General features: G+C 43.7%; 2 protein-coding genes across 2 annotated transcripts; one reads left to right on the top strand and one right to left on the bottom strand.

Annotated features, from left to right (window-relative positions):
• Nucleotides 1–1,774: 1,774 nt before the first annotated feature.
• Nucleotides 1,775–6,989, bottom strand: dclk3 (doublecortin-like kinase 3). The gene is made up of 7 exons (XM_041955970.1): nt 6,923–6,989; nt 5,628–5,848; nt 5,138–5,269; nt 3,215–4,444; nt 2,811–2,943; nt 2,507–2,674; nt 1,775–2,388 (listed from the first exon to the last, which is right to left on the bottom strand). The coding sequence occupies exons 1-7, from the start codon at nt 6,987–6,989 to the stop codon at nt 1,775–1,777; spliced, it is 2,565 nt and encodes an 854-aa protein (XP_041811904.1).
• A 6,242-nt stretch (nt 6,990–13,231) lies between these two features.
• fabp3 (fatty acid binding protein 3, muscle and heart) lies at nt 13,232–16,858 on the top strand. Its single transcript, XM_041954691.1, has 4 exons — nt 13,232–13,412; nt 15,180–15,352; nt 16,186–16,287; nt 16,376–16,858. The coding sequence occupies exons 1-4, from the start codon at nt 13,340–13,342 to the stop codon at nt 16,427–16,429; spliced, it is 402 nt and encodes a 133-aa protein (XP_041810625.1). The 5' UTR covers nt 13,232–13,339; the 3' UTR covers nt 16,430–16,858.
• The last annotated feature ends 1,740 nt before the right edge of the window (nt 16,859–18,598 follow it).

Here is an 18,598-nt window from a genome sequence, read left to right as displayed (position 1 = left end):
CGGAATGTTTATTATGGCAGATGACTTGGGGTATTTAAAGAGTTTTTAAAGGCGCATGCGTAGTGAGCACCTGCGGGTCAGCGTATGGCAGGACTTGAAAGGTGATCAAAACACGATATGCGACAAATTTAGGACACTCAAACTGAGGACGCAGCCTTTATACAGTTGTAATGTTTATGCACCACATCTGAATATTATAACAACGTATTAACAGAAACTGAAAAACTTGCAACAAAACTTTCTGCCAAACACCCTGTTTCTGCTGCCATAAACGTGGCTGGAGCAGCAATCAAAGTGGTTCAACTGGTTGTGGGGGACCTGGTGTTTGTGTGTGTTAAAGATGCATGAATAATTCAGCCAGAGAAACACTGATCAAAGAAAGCTTTAACTGCCCTTGGCCACTGATACTTGGTCAGAGGCATTTATAAGCTTATTCATCCCCTCAGTGCCCCAGATATGTGGCTTAAGAGCCTCAAGGGCTGGGAGGGGTGCATGTGTATAGAGGGTGGGGGGCTGTGTGTGCGTGCTTTTGGCGTGGGTGGGGCAGGATGTCAGAGTGTCAGCTGTCTTCAGTCAGGACGGACAAGAGTAACCACTCCCATCGGACTGACAGATATGCCTTATTTGGTCTGTGTGGATTGGCAAGAGAGCCATACCACCCTCAGCTATGCACACACAGTTTACCCAGTAGCTGTATGTGGTCACATCGTGTTCTGACTGCTGTGTAGTTCCCATTATTAGCCACTGGACACATTAATTTGTCAGATTGTTAATTTGCTGGCTGTTTGTCATCATATGGTTACAGTGCCAGGAGTCAGGACTAAATTCATATCAGCAGTAATTTGTTGCCAACCCAACCGAGTCCAAAATACATACAGTAAACACACTGCCAGAAGGACGGGGTTCAAGAGTGTAGTAAATATGGCAAACTTTTACTAGAACTAAGATGAAAAGTTCTTGGTACAGATATTTTTAGTTTATGCATTTAAAGTAAACAAATATTGGATAAATGATCCTAGCACACTAGGAATGGCAGACACAATAACATCATATCCTCAAAGTTAGACATGGTTTGTAGAAACACAAAGAAACAGATGAACAACCAAAAAAAAAAAACACAAGTCTTTTCATGAAAACACCACAACATTAGAAACAACGATAAACTGAAAAACCAAACTGATTCCTACTTGATCAACTCTCCTCCCTTCATTTCAACATAGTGTTCAGAGCTTCGTCACTTCCCATCCTCCTCTTGTAATCCTAGATGGACGCATACCTCAGTCATTACGCAATGTGTCATGATGCATTTATGAGTGCAGGATACATGGCTTACACACATTTATGAGATTTATCTAGCCTCAACAATCAGACCCTATTCAATCCCAAGAGAGTAAATCACATCATCTGCAGGTCATTCAAGGATTCAGCTGCCGAGAAATCAGCAGTATTGTCCGGAACAATGAAAGCGATGAGTCTGATCTAATCACACGGTGAAGCAGGAGATTGACAGTAAGGTCGAGATTGTGTGGGTGGGTGGGTGATGGTGGTGTGAACGGTCGGCTCGTCGCAGTTTGTGTCTGCATGGTTTTGGGCTGTGGTGGGGTTGTATGGGGGAGAGGTGAAGCTCTGCTGATGGAGAGAGTGAGATGAGGAAGCTGCTGCTGGGTTGGAGGATGGGTGATGTTGCGTCGAGTGACCCGCTGTGCTTTGTTGTGCCCGATTGGTTGAGGGTAGTGAATATGGAGGTGACTGCTGTTGGCTATTTTTTTTTATTTTATTGTGTCTTTTCTGGGGATGGAAGCTGGGTTGGGGCTGCGGGGTCACCAAGCTGATTGGGTTCAATTCTCGGGCTGGTTGGGCTGGCAGGGTCACAGTCTGAGCTTGACAACTTGGGACCTGAATCCTGTATTTCTCGCCTGCTGGGCTCCCAGCTGGGTGAAGCAAAGTCTATGGAGGTGCACTCTGGTTTCTGTTGAACAGGTGTGGCCTCTGAAGGTGTATGTCCTTTGAGCTGTGTAGATATGGTGTGAACTGTACTTGTCTCTTTTGATTGTTGCCCCGGTGGTTTGTCCTCATCTTGTCCTCTTCCTGTCTCAGTTTGTTTCTTATCATGTCTGCTGAGCTCATTATGTGTGATTTCTCTCTCGCTGCTGGTGTGTTCTTGCGTTTTGTCTGTTACTGTTTCTGCTGCATTGGTCTGGGCTAGCCTCTGGACTCTGTCTGGTTCTGCTCCAGTATCTGTTGTGTTCCTCTGACCTTTGTCTGTGAGCGCCCTCTGCCTGCAAACTGAAGCCATAGCCTTCACCCAGGGATGCAGCAAGGTCTGCTCTGCTGTCAGCCTCACTGTGGGATCTGGCTGAAGAAGAGCTGTGACAAGGCCTCTGGCTTCTGCACACACACACACACACACACACACACACACACACAGAAGAATAAGAAACAGAATGTTTATTTGTGTTTGTATGTATGGGAATCTGTACAGAATTTGATTTATTGCTCTGGACACCTTCTGAGATGGGATCCCAGTAGGGTGACAGAAAGTGGAGTTGCGCCTGTTTTATGAGCTGGAACAGCTCTTCCTGGTCCCGATCCCGACTGCGAAATGGAGGGAATCCACACAGCAGGACATAGAGAATAACACCCAGAGCCCATACGTCCACTGCAACACCATAACCTGTTGGGTCATACCACAGTTATTTTTGAAAATATCACTCAAATTCAAGACAAGTTAAGGAAGAGCTTTGACATAAGAAATACATATTTACAAATGAAAATGCATGTAAAGCAGTGTTTGATACAGCAGCACTAACCTGTCTCACAGAGAATCTCTGGGGCTACATATGTGGGTGTGCCACATATAGTGAAAACTGGTTCAGTCACAACCATAGCCAGACCAAAATCTCCCAGCTTCAACTTACAGACGCCGGCAGCTACACGCTCTATCTGAGAGAGAACAAGAAAAACAAGATACAGACAGAAACACAGTCACACACAAAGGCAGATTTGATCATAATCATTACACAAAGAATACATTGGTATTAATAATTTTGCTTTCTATATATTAAAGCCACTTCAGTGTGTATAGAATTTTTAACAAGTCTAAAATGATTGTCTAAACTTTTGACATAAAAAGTACGGCATCTGAATAATTTTTAAAGATGCAATAATCACATACAAATTCACGTGTAATTCTCAAATCACACTCAACACTCACCAGTAGGTTTTCTGGTTTGAGGTCTCGGTGGACAATACTTTTGCAGTGGATGTAATTCAGTGCTTCGCTCACGTCCGACACCATCAGTCCCGCCTCTGCCTCTGAAAACTTCCCCCTCTCACTGATGGCCTCAAACAGATCCCCCCCGCTCACCAGCTCCATCACCAGGTAGGAGTGAGTGTGTGTGTGATGGTGCGCAAACAGCCGCACTATGCGAGGGTGACAGAGGCTACCCAGAAGGCTCAGCTCGTTCTGCATCATGTGCTCTCGGCCTATCAGCTTGGAGCGTTCGACAATCTTCACAGCCAGGGTTTGTCCGTTATCACGACGGCGGCACTCCCGCACTACCGCGAAGTTGCCATCTCCCACCACCCGTCCGATTTCATAACAATGCTCGATATCTGCTGGGGTGACATCACTGCCATCTGAGGGAAGGTCAAAGGTCGTCCTCAGCTGTATTTCATTGTGTACTTGACCCACATGTGGAAGTGGATCTGAAGGTAGTACCTGCGCAACACTCTTCTCCTCCTCTTTGCTGATTGGCTGAGGCGGTGGAGGACTGCTATGAACATACAACTTTCTCACTTCCTGTTCTGTGTAAGAACTTCCTTTTTGCTTCCTGGACACAGGAGGAAGTGGGGCCTTCCCAGATAGGGGATTGATCCGTTCTGTACCCTGATGTTTAACTCTCCTTGCTAAGCAGTTTCCACACAGTGTAGGAGAGGTTATGTCTGCTTCTCTAAGACCTTCCTCATGTTTAAATGGACCAATGACAGAAGGCTGTCGCTCTCTGACCCCGCCCCTCACACGCAGTCTCTGCAGATGATTGGGTAGCTGAGCAGGTTTTCGGCACGAATTCTTTTTATGACACTTCTGAGCATCTGAGTTAATGTTTTCAGGCTGGCGTGTGTCTATACGGTGAGGCGGCTGTGTAATTGTGTGTGTATTAGTGTGATTTTTGACATGTGTTTTTCTGTCCTGGTGTGTCTCTTGGCTAGCGCGTGTCTCACTGCTGTCCGTCCCCTCACTGTATCCACTGTCTGCCTTAGCTGCTTTATCTGGAGCTGGACGAAGTCTTTTCTCCCAGGCCCGCAGTGCATCAGCCTGGTAATGGGAATGTTCTGGAAACAGCTCCTCCAGAGCATCCCTCACGCTGCTCAGCTCAGGACGAGCCTTTCCCAATGCCAGGAAGGCCACCTCGCCTCGGAAGAAATCACAAACACCTTTCACCTATGCAGAAGAAATCATTTAAAACAGGGGTGGGAACCAGATCTGGACCACAAGACAATTTCATAAGGCCCCTGACATATTTATGTTTACCATTACATTTTCACAAGTAGTTCACCAGTTGATCTAATTCTTCCAACAAGTGCATAGGAATTGCTAAATGCCTCTTTCTGTGTCATTTAAAAGAAAAGTTGACCTGCAGCACACAGAGTTTAGAGAAAGTTCAACAACTTAGAGTTTAACGTGATTGAGGAATACTTGCTTAATTTATTTATGTAATTAGATGTTGACCAAAGGTTAGTACATTAGATGCTTTAAGCCCAGCACTGGTTTACCAACTGAGCAAAGCAGGACAAAGTGGGACAATGCCCAGGGGCCCTCCAACACTCCAGGTCTACTGTGTGTAAACCTGTTTCAGCCAATTTACCTGAACTTTTGTATGGGAGCAACTGACATGACCAGGGCCTCAAGGTGTGTCCTGCTTTATTATCTAATCTAGTGGCTCTGTCATGAAGAGGGCCCCTGTGCCAAAACCTGTCATGGCTTTCATTTTTTTAGTTTTACGCTTTTGCACTTAAACTGTACTCATTGCAGAAGATGTGGGAGGAATGTAGGAGTAGTCAACGGGTGGATCTTCCGGGGGGTTTTGCCTCGGGAGATCCCAAACAGGTTAACGTGGGTGCGGTGGAGCCTCACCTCTCGTGCGTGGGTCGTGTATAGGCGTGTGACTCTGGCTCTGTGCCAGCGAGGAAACCCCAACGCCTCAGAGATATCCAATAGCAGTTGCTCGAAGGACACCACACCCCTACGGTTCAACAGGACAGTTATCTTGAAAACAGAGAGACAACAATGACAGTTAATTCTTTACCATGTAAATGACTGTCAGCTGTTGGTAGACACTGTAAGTGGCTTTATTAATGTTTATGAATCATTTACTAATGTCGTATAGATCTGTTATAAGCTATTAATGAGGGAACATTTGGGTTGCCAGGTTGTGAAAAGGCCCTTTGCTTGGTTTAATGTTCTTTGTCATTTATGATCAACTTCTTCTTATTAACTAATCTATCTATCAATCAATAAATGTATTTTTTAGTCCTTCATATAGTTATTAGTTACAACCTATAAATCCCTCATGAATTGCACCTTATTTTAAGTGCTATTGAGGAATGGTAAACATTGAGTTCACCTTGCGTAGTGTGCCTTGACTACAGGGGCGGACGATGGTGACCAGACGGGGCCTCTCAGCGCTCTCCTCTGCATGCCGGGTGTGGAAGAGAGGGAGGTGAGGAGGAAGAAGAGGAGGAGGTGGAGGAAAGTGGGACCTGTGGACCTGTCCCAAAGGGTGGGGGTGAATGGGCCATGGCTGGGGTGCCCCACCAGCACGCTTCAACAAGGAGGCCGGAGGAGCTGAAGCAGGGAGAGAGGAGGACAAGGGTGGAGGAGCAAAGACAGAAAGCGAGAGTTGGAATATTGAAATGTGCTTAATAACACTGACATCATCGCATTGTTTCCTTTTAGACCTGTGTACAAAGAAAAACTTATACGTAACACAACACCAGTTCCTCATTCTGTGTGAGGCTGTGTGTGCCTGTGTGTGAAAACAAATCCGGCTGATCAGATTTGAGTGTTTTCCATCACATGGAGTGGAAGGGCCATTCGAGATTCTTCAAGCACCCTGTCCTACCGGCTGAATTATTTAGGCTTCCTTAAGTCATGCAAACCCCCCTTTCACACACACAGCACACACACAACTTAACAAAAGCTTGCTTGACCTGGTTAGGCCTCAGCTGAATCTGCATGATTAATGAAGCATTAGAGACACACAGCATCTTTGACGTTTCACTTTCTGGCGCTGAGGGAGACAGAGAGATACTATCCGTCCAGTCAGCAGGGGTTTGTTTTTTTTTGTTTTGTTTCCACATGCAGAACAACAGACAGAAACACAAGACCCTATATCTCTGACATGACCAGGCCCTTCTTTTAACAAGACACCACTGGCCCCCTGAGAGTGAGCAACAGCACTCGCACACACAGACACACACACACACACACACACACACACACACACACACACACAATTAACAATAAAAGCTTTTGACAGTGGTCACAGAAAAACAAACAAACATGTCCTTTAGCTTTAACATCTCATGAAGAGCCAGCTGTGGCCTGCCAAGAAAGACTGAATCAGCCTTTTCTTGGGGTTCCTGAAACCTTTGAGGGTCTTTGTGTTTGTGTGGTGGGGTGGGGGATCAATCATTATTTCAGGACCCTTTCTATTGTAGTAACGCGTCACTTAAAAGGTCATATTTGACATTTTTCACAGTTGAATATTTTTTTTAAATGTTAGTGTCTGTGGTCTAGTTAATTGTGCCTACTTCCACACAGAGAATTGCATTTTAAAGAAGATTAAAATCTGTAACAGAGAGTTTGTAAAGTTTCTAAAGTCTAAGTAAAATCAATTCAGTCCGACCACTGACTCACCTGCTATTCTCCATTTAGCGTTACGTGCCGCCTCGCATCCGTACCGGGCTCTCTGAGAGGGCGTCATGACTCTCCACAACAAAAACAACTCAGCGACATTTATCTTTCCTTCACTTTTATTTTATCTCCATAAGTTGCTGCTGTCATATCCACGGCCCGTAGCCTCCAGAAAAGGTAACGGGATGCGCTGGGAGATGACCGGATCTGGTCTAGCTACAGTGGTTGCCATGGATACACTTTAAGTTGGACGGCTCGAGGAAGGGAGAAGTACAGGAAGCGGAGCGATATTTCAAAATAAAATATTTTCTGAATCTGCTGCGGGTGGCCTGTCTACAGAATAAACATGTTTTTGTCATCTAGGCCTACTTTAGAATGTGGCTATTTTATGTTATTATTGAACTTTAGGCCACTAAATGGCATAGTTCATCAAAGAGGTTTTATTTTTAACTTTCTGACGGGAACTCTTCTGTTTCACTTTAAACTGATGAGGAGACCATGCCGCTAATAAGGAGTCGCTGGTAATTCACTTATTTATTTATTTTTTAGAAAAGCGATACCTGCTGCTTCTGCTGTACTCATAATAGCTATTGTGGTCATATTTGATTGTTTAAGTTAGGTAAGTTATTTACTACACCACACCCATATCACCTCAGAGCAGCCAGAGAGTTTTGTCAAATTAAAGGAATATATAAATTCTAAATTAACTGACAGAATCGAATTGAACATTTTCATCTTTATTTTTTTCATTTCGTTTATTTCTTTTACTGAAAAACAGTCAAACTGAGAGAGTCTGAAGGATATGAAATAATGTTGTGGCCTGTCACCACCCATCTCTCTGCTTTCATTTCCTGTCAACTCTCTACTGTCACTATCTAATAAAGGTTAAAGGGCTATAATATTACTTTTAGAAGAATAATGATTTAAACAAAGAAATAATAGCCTAAGCCTTACAAACTCACAACACAACCTATTATTTGTGTCTTCATAGAACGTAAACTCCTCCCTGGGTTGTTAAAACCTCCAAATTCACAGAAACCTATTGTATCTCGATGTATGGATGAAATGCATGGTGTAAAATCACTCTGACAGATGAGGGAAAGGGACTGCTGGGCTCATGGGCAGTTACCATAGTTTCCCTGATGGAATCCAATACTCTCTCTCTCTCTCTCTCACACACACACACACACACACACACACACATACACACAGCCACACTGTTTCCGTCAATTTTGGGTACATTACATTAGTTTCCTGGAGACTTATCCTAACCATAACCATAACCAGTGCTTGCCCAACCCTTACCTTAACCCACGTCTTCTAAGAATTCAATAAACTACATTAAGAGGACTTGGATTTTGTCCCTATAAGGAAGGCGAGCCCCACAATTTGATTGTGTAAACAGATTTATGTCCCACACACACACACACACACACACACACTCACTCACTCACTCACTCACTCACTCCTGTTGATCTTCTCATACACTGCCCCCCAGGGCTCTTTGTCTCCAAGGATACTGTTAACATTGGCTCAGGGAGCTAAAACTCCTGTTCCGGCTTCTTATCCTGGAGAGAACACTTACACTGAAAATGTGTGTGGTTGTGTGTACATGCCTGCATGTGTGTATGTATGTGTGTGTGCTGTCAGTGTTTTCGCTTCTTTTCTACACCTTTATTATAGAGTGACGGGGGGGTGGAGATGACATGCATCCCTAGCTGGACTCAAACAGAGAACATTGTGGCAATATATAGGCCACCAGTGCACCCCCACTTTTTTGTCTTTTCAACATCATTGACTAAATAACATTTTTGTTCAAATCTGATCATTGGCGGCCATTTTAATGTTGTAGTATCTTGCCCACAACGGCCAAGTCAACAAAGTGTCTCTTACCACCTAAAGACCATCATACTGATTGTGTGCTACCAGGGTCTGGTCAGCAGAGGAGGCAATTGTACCAACTGTTGGTCCCAGCTTAGCGAGAGCAGATGCAACCAACCACCAACGTGGTTCCCCTGGAAGAACTACTGGGTTTGATAGTCATGAGTCAGTTTATCTTGTCATTACATCATAGTAGGTTTATATTTTGAGCTTAAATTGTAAACTCCCTCAGTGGCATGTAGTGATGCAGGTTTGATACTGTGTGGGGATCTGCAGTTTCCCCCTCCCTTTCCTTTTGTGTGTTTGTGTTGGCAGGTCAGGTCCGGCTTCCTCCTCTCCTGAGCACACCTGCTCTCAATGACGTAATCAAGACTCACCTGCCGCCACAGTATATAAGCAGCAGCATTCCTTGAATTGTCAGTTCATCCATGTGGTAACAACTGAGACTCCTGAAAGACTATTATGTTTGGGGTTTTTTTCTAAGCTTTTTTTCCTTGTCTGCTTGCCTGTCTGTCTAACCGTCGTTTGCTCCTGTCCGTGCCCTGTCAGTCTGTGTATCGTGTGTTATGTGGATTTGGACACACTTGTCTATTGCACATTTTTAAATTATTCATTAAACCATTGATTTTTTCCTCACACTACTCCTGTCTCAATGTCTGAGTCAGCATTTGGGTCCATTTGTAAAAGCCTAACGTTCTGACAGCTATACGCCAAAAATTCCAAAGAAGAGGGAGGGAAATCTGACAGACTGACTCAGTGTGGTGTCCTTGAATAACTCTAGCCGTCTGTTTTTTCCTCTTTTCCAACTTACTGCCGGCCCACAGAGGATTTACGGAACAAGGAATGCAATCTTAAACCCATCTGCAGAGATAGCACAAAACACACACACACACACACACACACTACTCTGCAGTTGTTGCCAACAACTAGGACTAATGACATTATTAATGGTTAATGTACAACTGATTTACAAATCACTTATAAGCCATAAACAACAACAACTTTTGGGTTGCCAGGTTGTAAAGAAAATCACCCTTGTTAGTGTTTATCCTTCTCATGAACTATGCTGTCTTTTTAGCAAGCGCTTTAATTAATCTGGAAGCCCCTCTCGAATGAAGTGTTGACCGCCTACCATGTGAAAAAGCTGCAGAATACCTGGACAATTTAACATTAATAGACCTTTATTAAGGACTTGTTAACATTTAGATTGAAGTTTTAGCAATTAACCATTAATAAAGCCATTAGTTACAGCTTTTACTGTTTATAAAAGGTGCTTTATTAAATATTGGTACCCAGTAGATAAATGAAAGCATGTTGAAAAGTCTACCATTCATTCTGTAATCTGAGTGATGTACAGTCATGATACTGCAATTAACTTTCCGTCTTGTTGCCCAAGCTCCATTTGGATAAGGGAGTGACAATGAGTGCAGATAAGTGCAGATAGAGAAGCAGAGAGAGAGACTGCAGGGTGAATGAGCAAACAAATGAGTGCATACTAGAGAAGGGAGTGGCAACGTCCAGATGTTTATATCGTTATATTATTCACACAGCCACACAAAGATGCACAGGAAAGCCTTAAGAAAGCTGGAAGAAATATCAACATTCCTTTATGGCGTTCCCACTCCTCCTTTGGCTGTTCTGGGATTGAACCCCGTTCAGCATTTCAGGCCTACGAGCTTTCTGCTTAAGTCAGCTCAATGTATTTGGACACACACTTACAGTTGACAGATGAAGCCATGTGTCAAGGTGAAACATAGGCAGTGCAGGGCTAACGAGGATAGTATAGGGGCCATAATCATGTGTCAGGTCAACAACCTCGACAGCAGTCTAGCCTGGAAAATTGATTTTATTATGTACACAAAGATCTGATAAGTTCAACTCAATAGAAACTAGAACACATCCAAGTTCATTCATGTGATTGCTAGCTCTTATTTAGCACTACAATGCATGGTTTTATTCAGCCTGGCCGAAGCTTTCACCCCACATGTGTTAGCAGCCTTTGTGGAGAGGGTGCATGCTGGGAAAATTCTTGCCTGAAACTGCTGAAGAAAATCCAACTTTATGTGAGGCATGCCCAGAGTGGCATCCCAGAGCACTATATCACAGCATTGCATAAGGTCAAACACACATGTTGAAACACTTGCGCAGCCACAGACAGCCGGTGAACATATTCTAGGCCAGAGCTCACTGATGTCGACCTTTCACCTCCTCTCTCTCTCCACCCCTCTCCCTCCCCTTCTCTCCTTTTCCATGTGTCTCTCTCACACCTGTTTATGTCAAATGGAGAGCCATGCACGCCACCGATTCGTTCCATCACACACATGTGCCAGTTTAGGCACACCGATAGACAAGAGACAAGGGAGGCAACTGGAGGACAAGGGCAGTGGGGACAGGGTGTGTAACATGGTCTGATGTGATGTAACAGCATTCGCTATCGACTCCCACCCCCATTCCTGCTTTTTCAGAGCAAAAGTGTGTTTGTGTGTGTGTGCGTGTGTGTGTGTGTGCATGTGTGTGGTGGGAAGGGGTGTTAGTTTTAATGTGTGTTTGTTATTACACAACTCCCAGAGATCATCAGACCATCTGCAGATGGGGACATTTCATCAGGCAGAGAGACAGAACGATAAGTGGACTGCGCGTGTGTGTGTGTGCGTGGGATCTAGTACATCTGTATTTCTGAGGACGGATTTGAATTTTAGCTCTTGGGAGTGAGGGAATCGATGGCAAGTAAATACATGTTGGCCTGTCCCCAACATTAATTCTTCAAAAGGCTCTTTGTGGGGAACTTTGCTTTAGGGTTAACTTCAGAATCAGTTTAAAGCCGTAGTTTAAACTGTCTGTACACTAAATGCCTGTCTGTCACATAATGGATGACAGCCAGCAGCAACTTAAACACAAAAAATGGAAAGTCACAACACCCAGTCAAGAAACAGTCTTAGTCATCATAAGTATGGTGTATAAATGTGTGTGTGAGTGTAGTTGTCTTAATCTTGTTGTGGGAACATAAATCACTTCATGGTCACCTCCCAAATGGCCGCAAAACAGCTGGTCCCCAGCGACTAGTGAATTTTAGGATTAAAGCCCTGAAACCATTTACAATCTTTTTTTTCTCAATATCATTAAATATGGATGACAAAATAAGCAACAATCAAAGTGAATATTGAACAAAACATCTTGACTCAAGAGCATTTCATGGATAATTCTGGTGTCGTTATTGTCAACAAATCCCATTAAAAGACCAAAAACAACATTGCTTTAGTTTGTCTCTTAATACTTTTTGAACTACATATCCGGTCTGGTTTTCAGTGGTTAGCCCACTGCTTACTGGATCTCTTAAATCCCAAATATATACTTTGATTCACAAGTGAGGCTAAATAATATCCTAAAACAGGCAGACACTGTAGTTTTTAGCTAAAGTTACTCACACAGGAGTAAATTGCACATTTGTTGGGGACTATTTTCAGCTGTGGATGAATACACATTTGGTGGTCTTGCTAGTATTCATGACACCTTGATGGGATTTGACTCAAAATGAAGTAGGCTACAGTGCACGTGGTCATTGTAATGAAGGAACAGCTGTTTTTTTTAACAATTTTGGCCTTTTCATGGGAAACATATAATCACCATTTGTACCCAATGAAACGTCCTCCTGCACAACAAAAACAAGTTTTTTTTTCTCCAACACCCTTATCTTTACACTCATGATTACAGCTTTCTGCTATCAAGTGCATGTGTGTTTATAAGTGTGTGCGCAACACACACACACACACACAAACACACACACATACAAACAAACAGACTGAGGTCAGTAAGCACAGGTGGGGAACCTGAGGAGGAGGGACAAGTAGTGAGGCAAGAGAGAGGGCACAGAGGACGATCGTGACGCTCTTTTCAACCTTCAACCCCCATCCTAAAAAGAAGATAAAATCAATAACCAACCCCCCACGGCCCCCTCCCCTCAGGCTCAATTGGCTTTTCTTCTCCTCTCTCTGTGACAGTGGGGGCTTGTTCATCACCTCCTCCTCCCCTCCCCCTCTCTTCTGCTCTGCCTTTTATTCTCTTAAGCCTGGCTTTCTTCACAGCGGCCCTGCTGCTCTCTTGCTCTTTCTCAAGCCTTCAGATTCAAACTTTCTTCGCTGGCATGGCCGCAGACATGTTGCAGCGGCCATTCAGAATGACAGAAGCTACAACACACCTGCACGCTATACTAGGCAGCACAGGTACATTGATGAAATTAAAACAAATCAATGCAAGCAAATCATTAAAATTATGATCCACATTCAAAGATACTTCATTTGCATGGTAGCCACACTGACTCTACTTCTCTTTGTCTCCATCCCCCTCCTCCCTCCTCCCCTGTACTGGCTGCACAGCCTGATGACGTCACGAACAGCCGGTATAAATCCAGCCAGTGAGCGTGCAGCACAGCCTGTGGTGCTGACTACATTCTCCCTCTCTCTCTCGCTCTCGCTCTCCCTCCTCTGTCCCTCGCTTTGCCGCCTCACCCTCACGCCTTCATTCCTCCACACTACTGCAGTCATGGCAGACGTTTTCGTTGGCACATGGAACCTCAAGTCGAGCGAGAAATTTGATGACTACATGAAGGCGCTGGGTAAGTGTGTGCTTTCGTGTGGACAGCGTATGCGCGTGTGTGTGTGCGCGCGCATGCGTGTGTGCCAGGAGAGGATGCAGTGCTGCCAGTGCTGCATGTGAGCGCATGTGAAAACGGGTGTAAGGAAAAGATGAAGCCATTTAAGTGTGTTCGTGTTCAAACTGTTCCGGCAGCTGTTAATGCAGTGCAAAAGGATAGAGGCACACAATGAAGGGGTAAATAAGGGAGCAGCCAAGATGGAGAATGGAAAATAAAAGAATAAGGGTGGAAAGAGGAAGAGGGACAGAGAAAGAAGACAGAGGAAGATGAGAACCAGAGGGGGAGGAAGAAGAGGAAGAGTGGGTTGACCACATGGCCTAAGTGCTGGAAACGAGGGAGGGGCTGTCTTTAAGTGGAGAAAAAAAATCAATCTCACTGTGAGAAGCTGAATGGCAAGCAACTGGCATTCACACACACACACAAGCGTAATGTGGGTGACCTTCAATGAAAGCTGCTCATTGTTTGAGGCCGTGAGAGGAGTTGAGTGTTAACATGGTTCCAATGCTGGGAGCTAATGGGACGAGAATGTGCAGAAAAGGTAGTGTTCAAAATATCACACATAGTTCGATATGTGTGTGTGTGAGAAGGGGGCAGGCGCTCTGACTTTTACAACTGTGAAGAATGGTAATAAATCATTTGACTGTGTGTGTGTGTGAGTGAGAGAGAGAGAGAGAGAGAGAGAGAGTGCAACTGTGAAACAGATTCATGCCGAGTGACCTCAGAGCCACATTAACATCGACCTGTCTGCTTTGGTCACCATAGAAACCAGAGACCCTTCAACCTCTAACCCCAATCCTCTTGATCAATGAGGCGTCTGCGCACACACCCACACACACAGTGACTTTTTGTTATTCTCAATGTGGGAAAGTAGCTGTTGTATGGCTCTTGGAGATGAACCAGATTGTCAGCCTGAAAACGCTTCTCTACTAGCAAAGGGCGTGAGCCACTGTTATGAAATGAAATGAACTCTCTTGATCTCAAACACACACACACACACACAGAGTGACTGTCTGTTGCTTTGAGTGTGGAAAAGTAGCTGTTGTGCGGCTCCTGGAAGTGAACCAGATTGTCAGCTGGGAGAAGAAAAGACTTCTGCTTTGGTAGCGCAGGGTGTGAGTCACCAGTTCAATTGAATGAACTCTCTTGATCCCTCACACACATACACACACGCCCTTGAACGCAAGCAAGTAATCACATGCACACATGCATGCTCAGACAGGCGGTGAGGTCAATGGGACCCTACAGTGTTTGAAGAACATGCTGCAGGTTTGGGAAGCAGACAAACAGCGATTAGTCAGTTGAAGGAGGCCTAAAGGGCAAATACACTAATCTCTCCCTCTGGTAATGTTAATGACATAGATACTTTGTAAAATAATCAAATAGTCAACAGTTTTTCAGCACATACCTAATAAGGACTCAGGATAGCTGAGATCAAGAGAGAAATATCTTGACAATAGTAAAACTTTGGTTCATGACAAAATCCCTGCGAGACTAATGATGTTTTCATCAGCATCAGGTGCACTTTGTGTTTACTGCTAATCTGCATGCACAGTTTGAGGGAAGGCAGATGACTTTGTGTGAACTGTTCATTGATTGAACTTTACAGATTCTCAGAGCTGCCGGCGTCACTGTAGGCTCTCAGTCTTGTTCATTGTTTTTGAGTCAAGACAATCCAGTATTTGCTCCGCAGCACACTGCATTACTCATGTGTCTTTTTGTTTTCTACAGGTGTGGGCTTCGCCACACGTCAGGTGGGCAACATGACCAAGCCCACCACCATCATCTCGGTGGACGGGGACAAGGTGACGGTGAAGACCCAAAGCACTATTAAGAACACAGAGCTCTCCTTCAAGCTGGGGGAGGAGTTTGATGAGACCACTGCCGATGACAGGAAGGTTAAGGTGAGAGGTCAAAGGTCAGGGTGCTCAGACAGGAGAGCATTGAGGCATACCAATACTTAAGGGGAAAACCTCAATTTACATTTTAACAATTTCTAATCTTTGATAAAGAGGGTTTAAGTGGCTCATCTTCAAAACCCATTGTACACCTAAAACATGCGGAAGTACCCATAGTGATAATTCCAGACGTGAGGGTGAGTGATGGCTACAAAAACAACTGTGACGGTCACAGTTGGGGTTGTGAATGCCAACAGGAGGAGGTGGGTCATAGAGGTCAAGGGTGAGGGGTGAGGGTCATAGAGGACAGACTGGTCATAAAATGAGACCGATGACACAGCAACCTTAGCTAATTCTAATTTGGAGGGCAGAGGGGAACAAACTGTGTTTTTTGGGGTACAGAGGAGTAGATAGAGTCCGATTCAAAACTCCTCTGGCACAAAATGTGCAGTGCAGGTGCAAAATAAATTTCAGAAGAGATTTTACTGGTGAAGTCCCAAAAATTAATGTTAGATGATTAAATATCATACTATTGGATCGTTATTAGTGACGCCCTCAAGTGACACGTCACACATTGACATAGTGTTTGGTAGTTTAATGCGTCATGTTTTATAGGCTCATATGCTTTGCGTGTGAAAATTAAATCTGCACGATAAACTAAATATAGTTGTCAAAAAATGTAATTGAGTAAAAAGAACAGTAGTGAAGTAGGAAGTAGCATAAAATGAAAACGCTTAAGCAGGTGTACTTACAGCCTTTATTAGCCTTCATTCATGAGATGATTAATGTGATCTTGGGTGTAGTGAACTCCCTTTTATTTGTCTTTCTGTTGGCTGCAGTCTCTTGTAACAATAGAAGATGGGAAGATGGTGCACGTACAGAAGTGGAACGACAAAGAGACCAGTCTGGTCAGGGAAGTCAACGGCAAAGCCCTCACACTGGTCAGTGCTCACACAAAACGCATTCATTTCATATCTGCATGTGTGTGTCGGTTGTATTTTAACTTCTCTCCTTCTCACTCTGTCACAGACGCTCACACTCGGCGACGTCGTTTCCACACGTCACTATGAGAAGGCGGAGTAAAACCCAACACTGAAACCTCGCTCCAGCATCTACTTGCATCAGCAAAAGCAACCCAAACTTCTTAACACCACCTCAACCCAGGCCAAGCCATCCCCTCGTAGAGCTGCTGCCAATTCCCCTCAACGTCTCTTCATACTGTACGCTCAGTATTAACGTTACTGATGACTGTGACCTCCCCTTCCTCCCCGTCCCTCGCTTTATACTGTTGTTCCTTCTACTGTAAGAACCATTGAATAAATTCCAATGAGTTGTTGTTTTTTTTTCTCTAAAATTCCAGGTCTGCATATTTCTGTTTTTTAGAAAATGTGTAATGCATGGTGCCTATGATAAACCTGGAAAAATGTTTGAATTTGAAAGTTTGCCTACTGAGACCTGAAAAAATGGAAATTAAAGTGTCTACGCTGTCAGACGAAGTGGTAGAACAATGAAGTTGCTTTGTGAAGTGAATTTTCTTTTTTTTTTAACCAGATTTTTAGTGTTAATACATGGCAGTTGTGAGGTCTAAGTACAGAAAGTTTACTCACTCAAGGGAAAGTTTACTCTGGAGATCCTAAGTCTGCAAACACTGAAAAGAGCAAATATCCATGAAGTAAATTTCACATTATTTTGATTTATTGTAGAATTTCAGTAACAAAGTTACACGTAATAAAATTTCTTGGCAGCTTCAGCTTAAAGCCACAGTAAAAATGAGTTGCTGTCATGAACTCAGGTCTGAAAGTACTCCGGCCTGAGCCATGGTTACGTGGTGAGTCAAAGAAAACAGCAGATCCAAAAGGAGTGTGACCACAGTTTCCATCACAGCTGGTTTTACAGGGACTCAAAGGAAGGCTAATTATAGTTCCTGCTCCTGTATGTGTGTGTGTGTATCAAGTGTGTATGTTGCCTTTGCCCTGGCTAGGTGAGGGGAAATCTTTGTCAAAGGGTACTTTAATGTCCTGTTCTTGTACGTGAGTGCTTTCTAAATTCGGATCATTCCCTCTAGCGGAAGGTTGATGTCATGTGTCAGCGACAGGCTGCCAACTAGAGGCAGGGTGAAGGGGTGAAAGGGCATCAGGACAGTCCAGGCCACCTTCTGCCGCCACCTCCTCAAGTTACCCTAAACCGAAATGCTCACAAGAAAAGATGAACCACACTTTACCACAAATTAGAGATCACAAGTATAGCCTTCTATATACACTACACTCCACATTGTTGTGATTGGGAGGAAAATAAAAGCAAGCAAGCACAAAAGTTAAACTTCATATAAATAAGGAAAAGCAATGGATAAATGGCACAAACACCAAGCTTCTGCCACAAAGAGCAAACCTAGTGAGGAAAAGAGACCAGGCGTGAACATTGGAAATTCCAGGATTACCAGGATTACCATGTCATGTATGGGTTCACATGTGTAGTGACAGATCCCACACAGCCACCGTGTGCTACGGAGCACTTCCACGAAGGTCACCCCACTTGTAGAACGAGTATGATAACAGCAAACGAGCCCATCTGAATGTTTGGGAATTATATTACTCCTATTTTACATGTGAACTAATTAGAGGCATGGAGGTGCAAAAAGTGTAAGATAATTATATATAGATAATACATATATTTCATTGTTTAGATTGTACAGTTTTTACTTAGTTTGTACAGTTTTTATTTAGATTGTACAGTTTTTATTTAGCTCTTTTTAATATATGTCCTGTCACAAAGGGTTGAAGAGTAACGCAATTTCGATTCTCTGTCTGTCCTGTACATAATGCAGAATTGACAATAAATCTGACTTTGATATATACTCACTCACAAGCTGCTATGAAGTATTTACACCAATGCAAAGAGCAAATGCATGCAACAGGCAAACTTCTGATAAATAATTGAGTTTCAAAGTTCATATTGGCCTTTTTGTTATTAAAGACAGTAACAATGCTGGACTTTGCAGTGGAAAGCTTTGAAGACAACTACAAAGTAGACTTTAAGTTAGGAAATGATAGTGGCATAGCTTTGTGTCTGTTTTTATTCCCTTATGGACGCAGAAATGTTCTATATTTCAAGGGCATACTGTTTGGGGGGAAAGACAGATCCTCCAACATCCAAATCATACACTGTAACAAATATAAGCTGGACAATAATGCATATTCTACCTTTCTATCTGTTGACTGATTTTTGCTGTTCCATTTGTCTTGAGTCTTGAGA

Source organism: Chelmon rostratus, chromosome 16 (assembly GCF_017976325.1).
Source record: "Chelmon rostratus isolate fCheRos1 chromosome 16, fCheRos1.pri, whole genome shotgun sequence".
NCBI classification, from domain to species: Eukaryota; Metazoa; Chordata; class Actinopteri; order Chaetodontiformes; family Chaetodontidae; genus Chelmon; species Chelmon rostratus.
This window is presented reverse-complemented; position numbering and strand designations above follow the sequence as displayed.

Excerpts from the sequence above, each read along its gene's own strand:
- dclk3 (XM_041955970.1), bottom strand. The coding sequence starts at position 6,989 with ATGACGCCCTCTCAGAGAGCCCGGTACGGATGCGAGGCGGCACGTAAC. Across the intron at positions 5,849-6,922 it reads CGCTAAATGGAGAATAGCAG|CTCCTCCGGCCTCCTTGTTG; the intron begins GTGAGTCAGTGG and ends TCCCTGCTTCAG. Across the intron at positions 2,675-2,810 it reads AGAGATTCTCTGTGAGACAG|GTTATGGTGTTGCAGTGGAC; the intron begins GTTAGTGCTGCT and ends ATGACCCAACAG.
- fabp3 (XM_041954691.1), top strand. The coding sequence starts at position 13,340 with ATGGCAGACGTTTTCGTTGGCACATGGAACCTCAAGTCGAGCGAGAAA. Across the intron at positions 13,413-15,179 it reads TGACTACATGAAGGCGCTGG|GTGTGGGCTTCGCCACACGT; the intron begins GTAAGTGTGTGC and ends TGTTTTCTACAG. Across the intron at positions 15,353-16,185 it reads CCGATGACAGGAAGGTTAAG|TCTCTTGTAACAATAGAAGA; the intron begins GTGAGAGGTCAA and ends TGTTGGCTGCAG.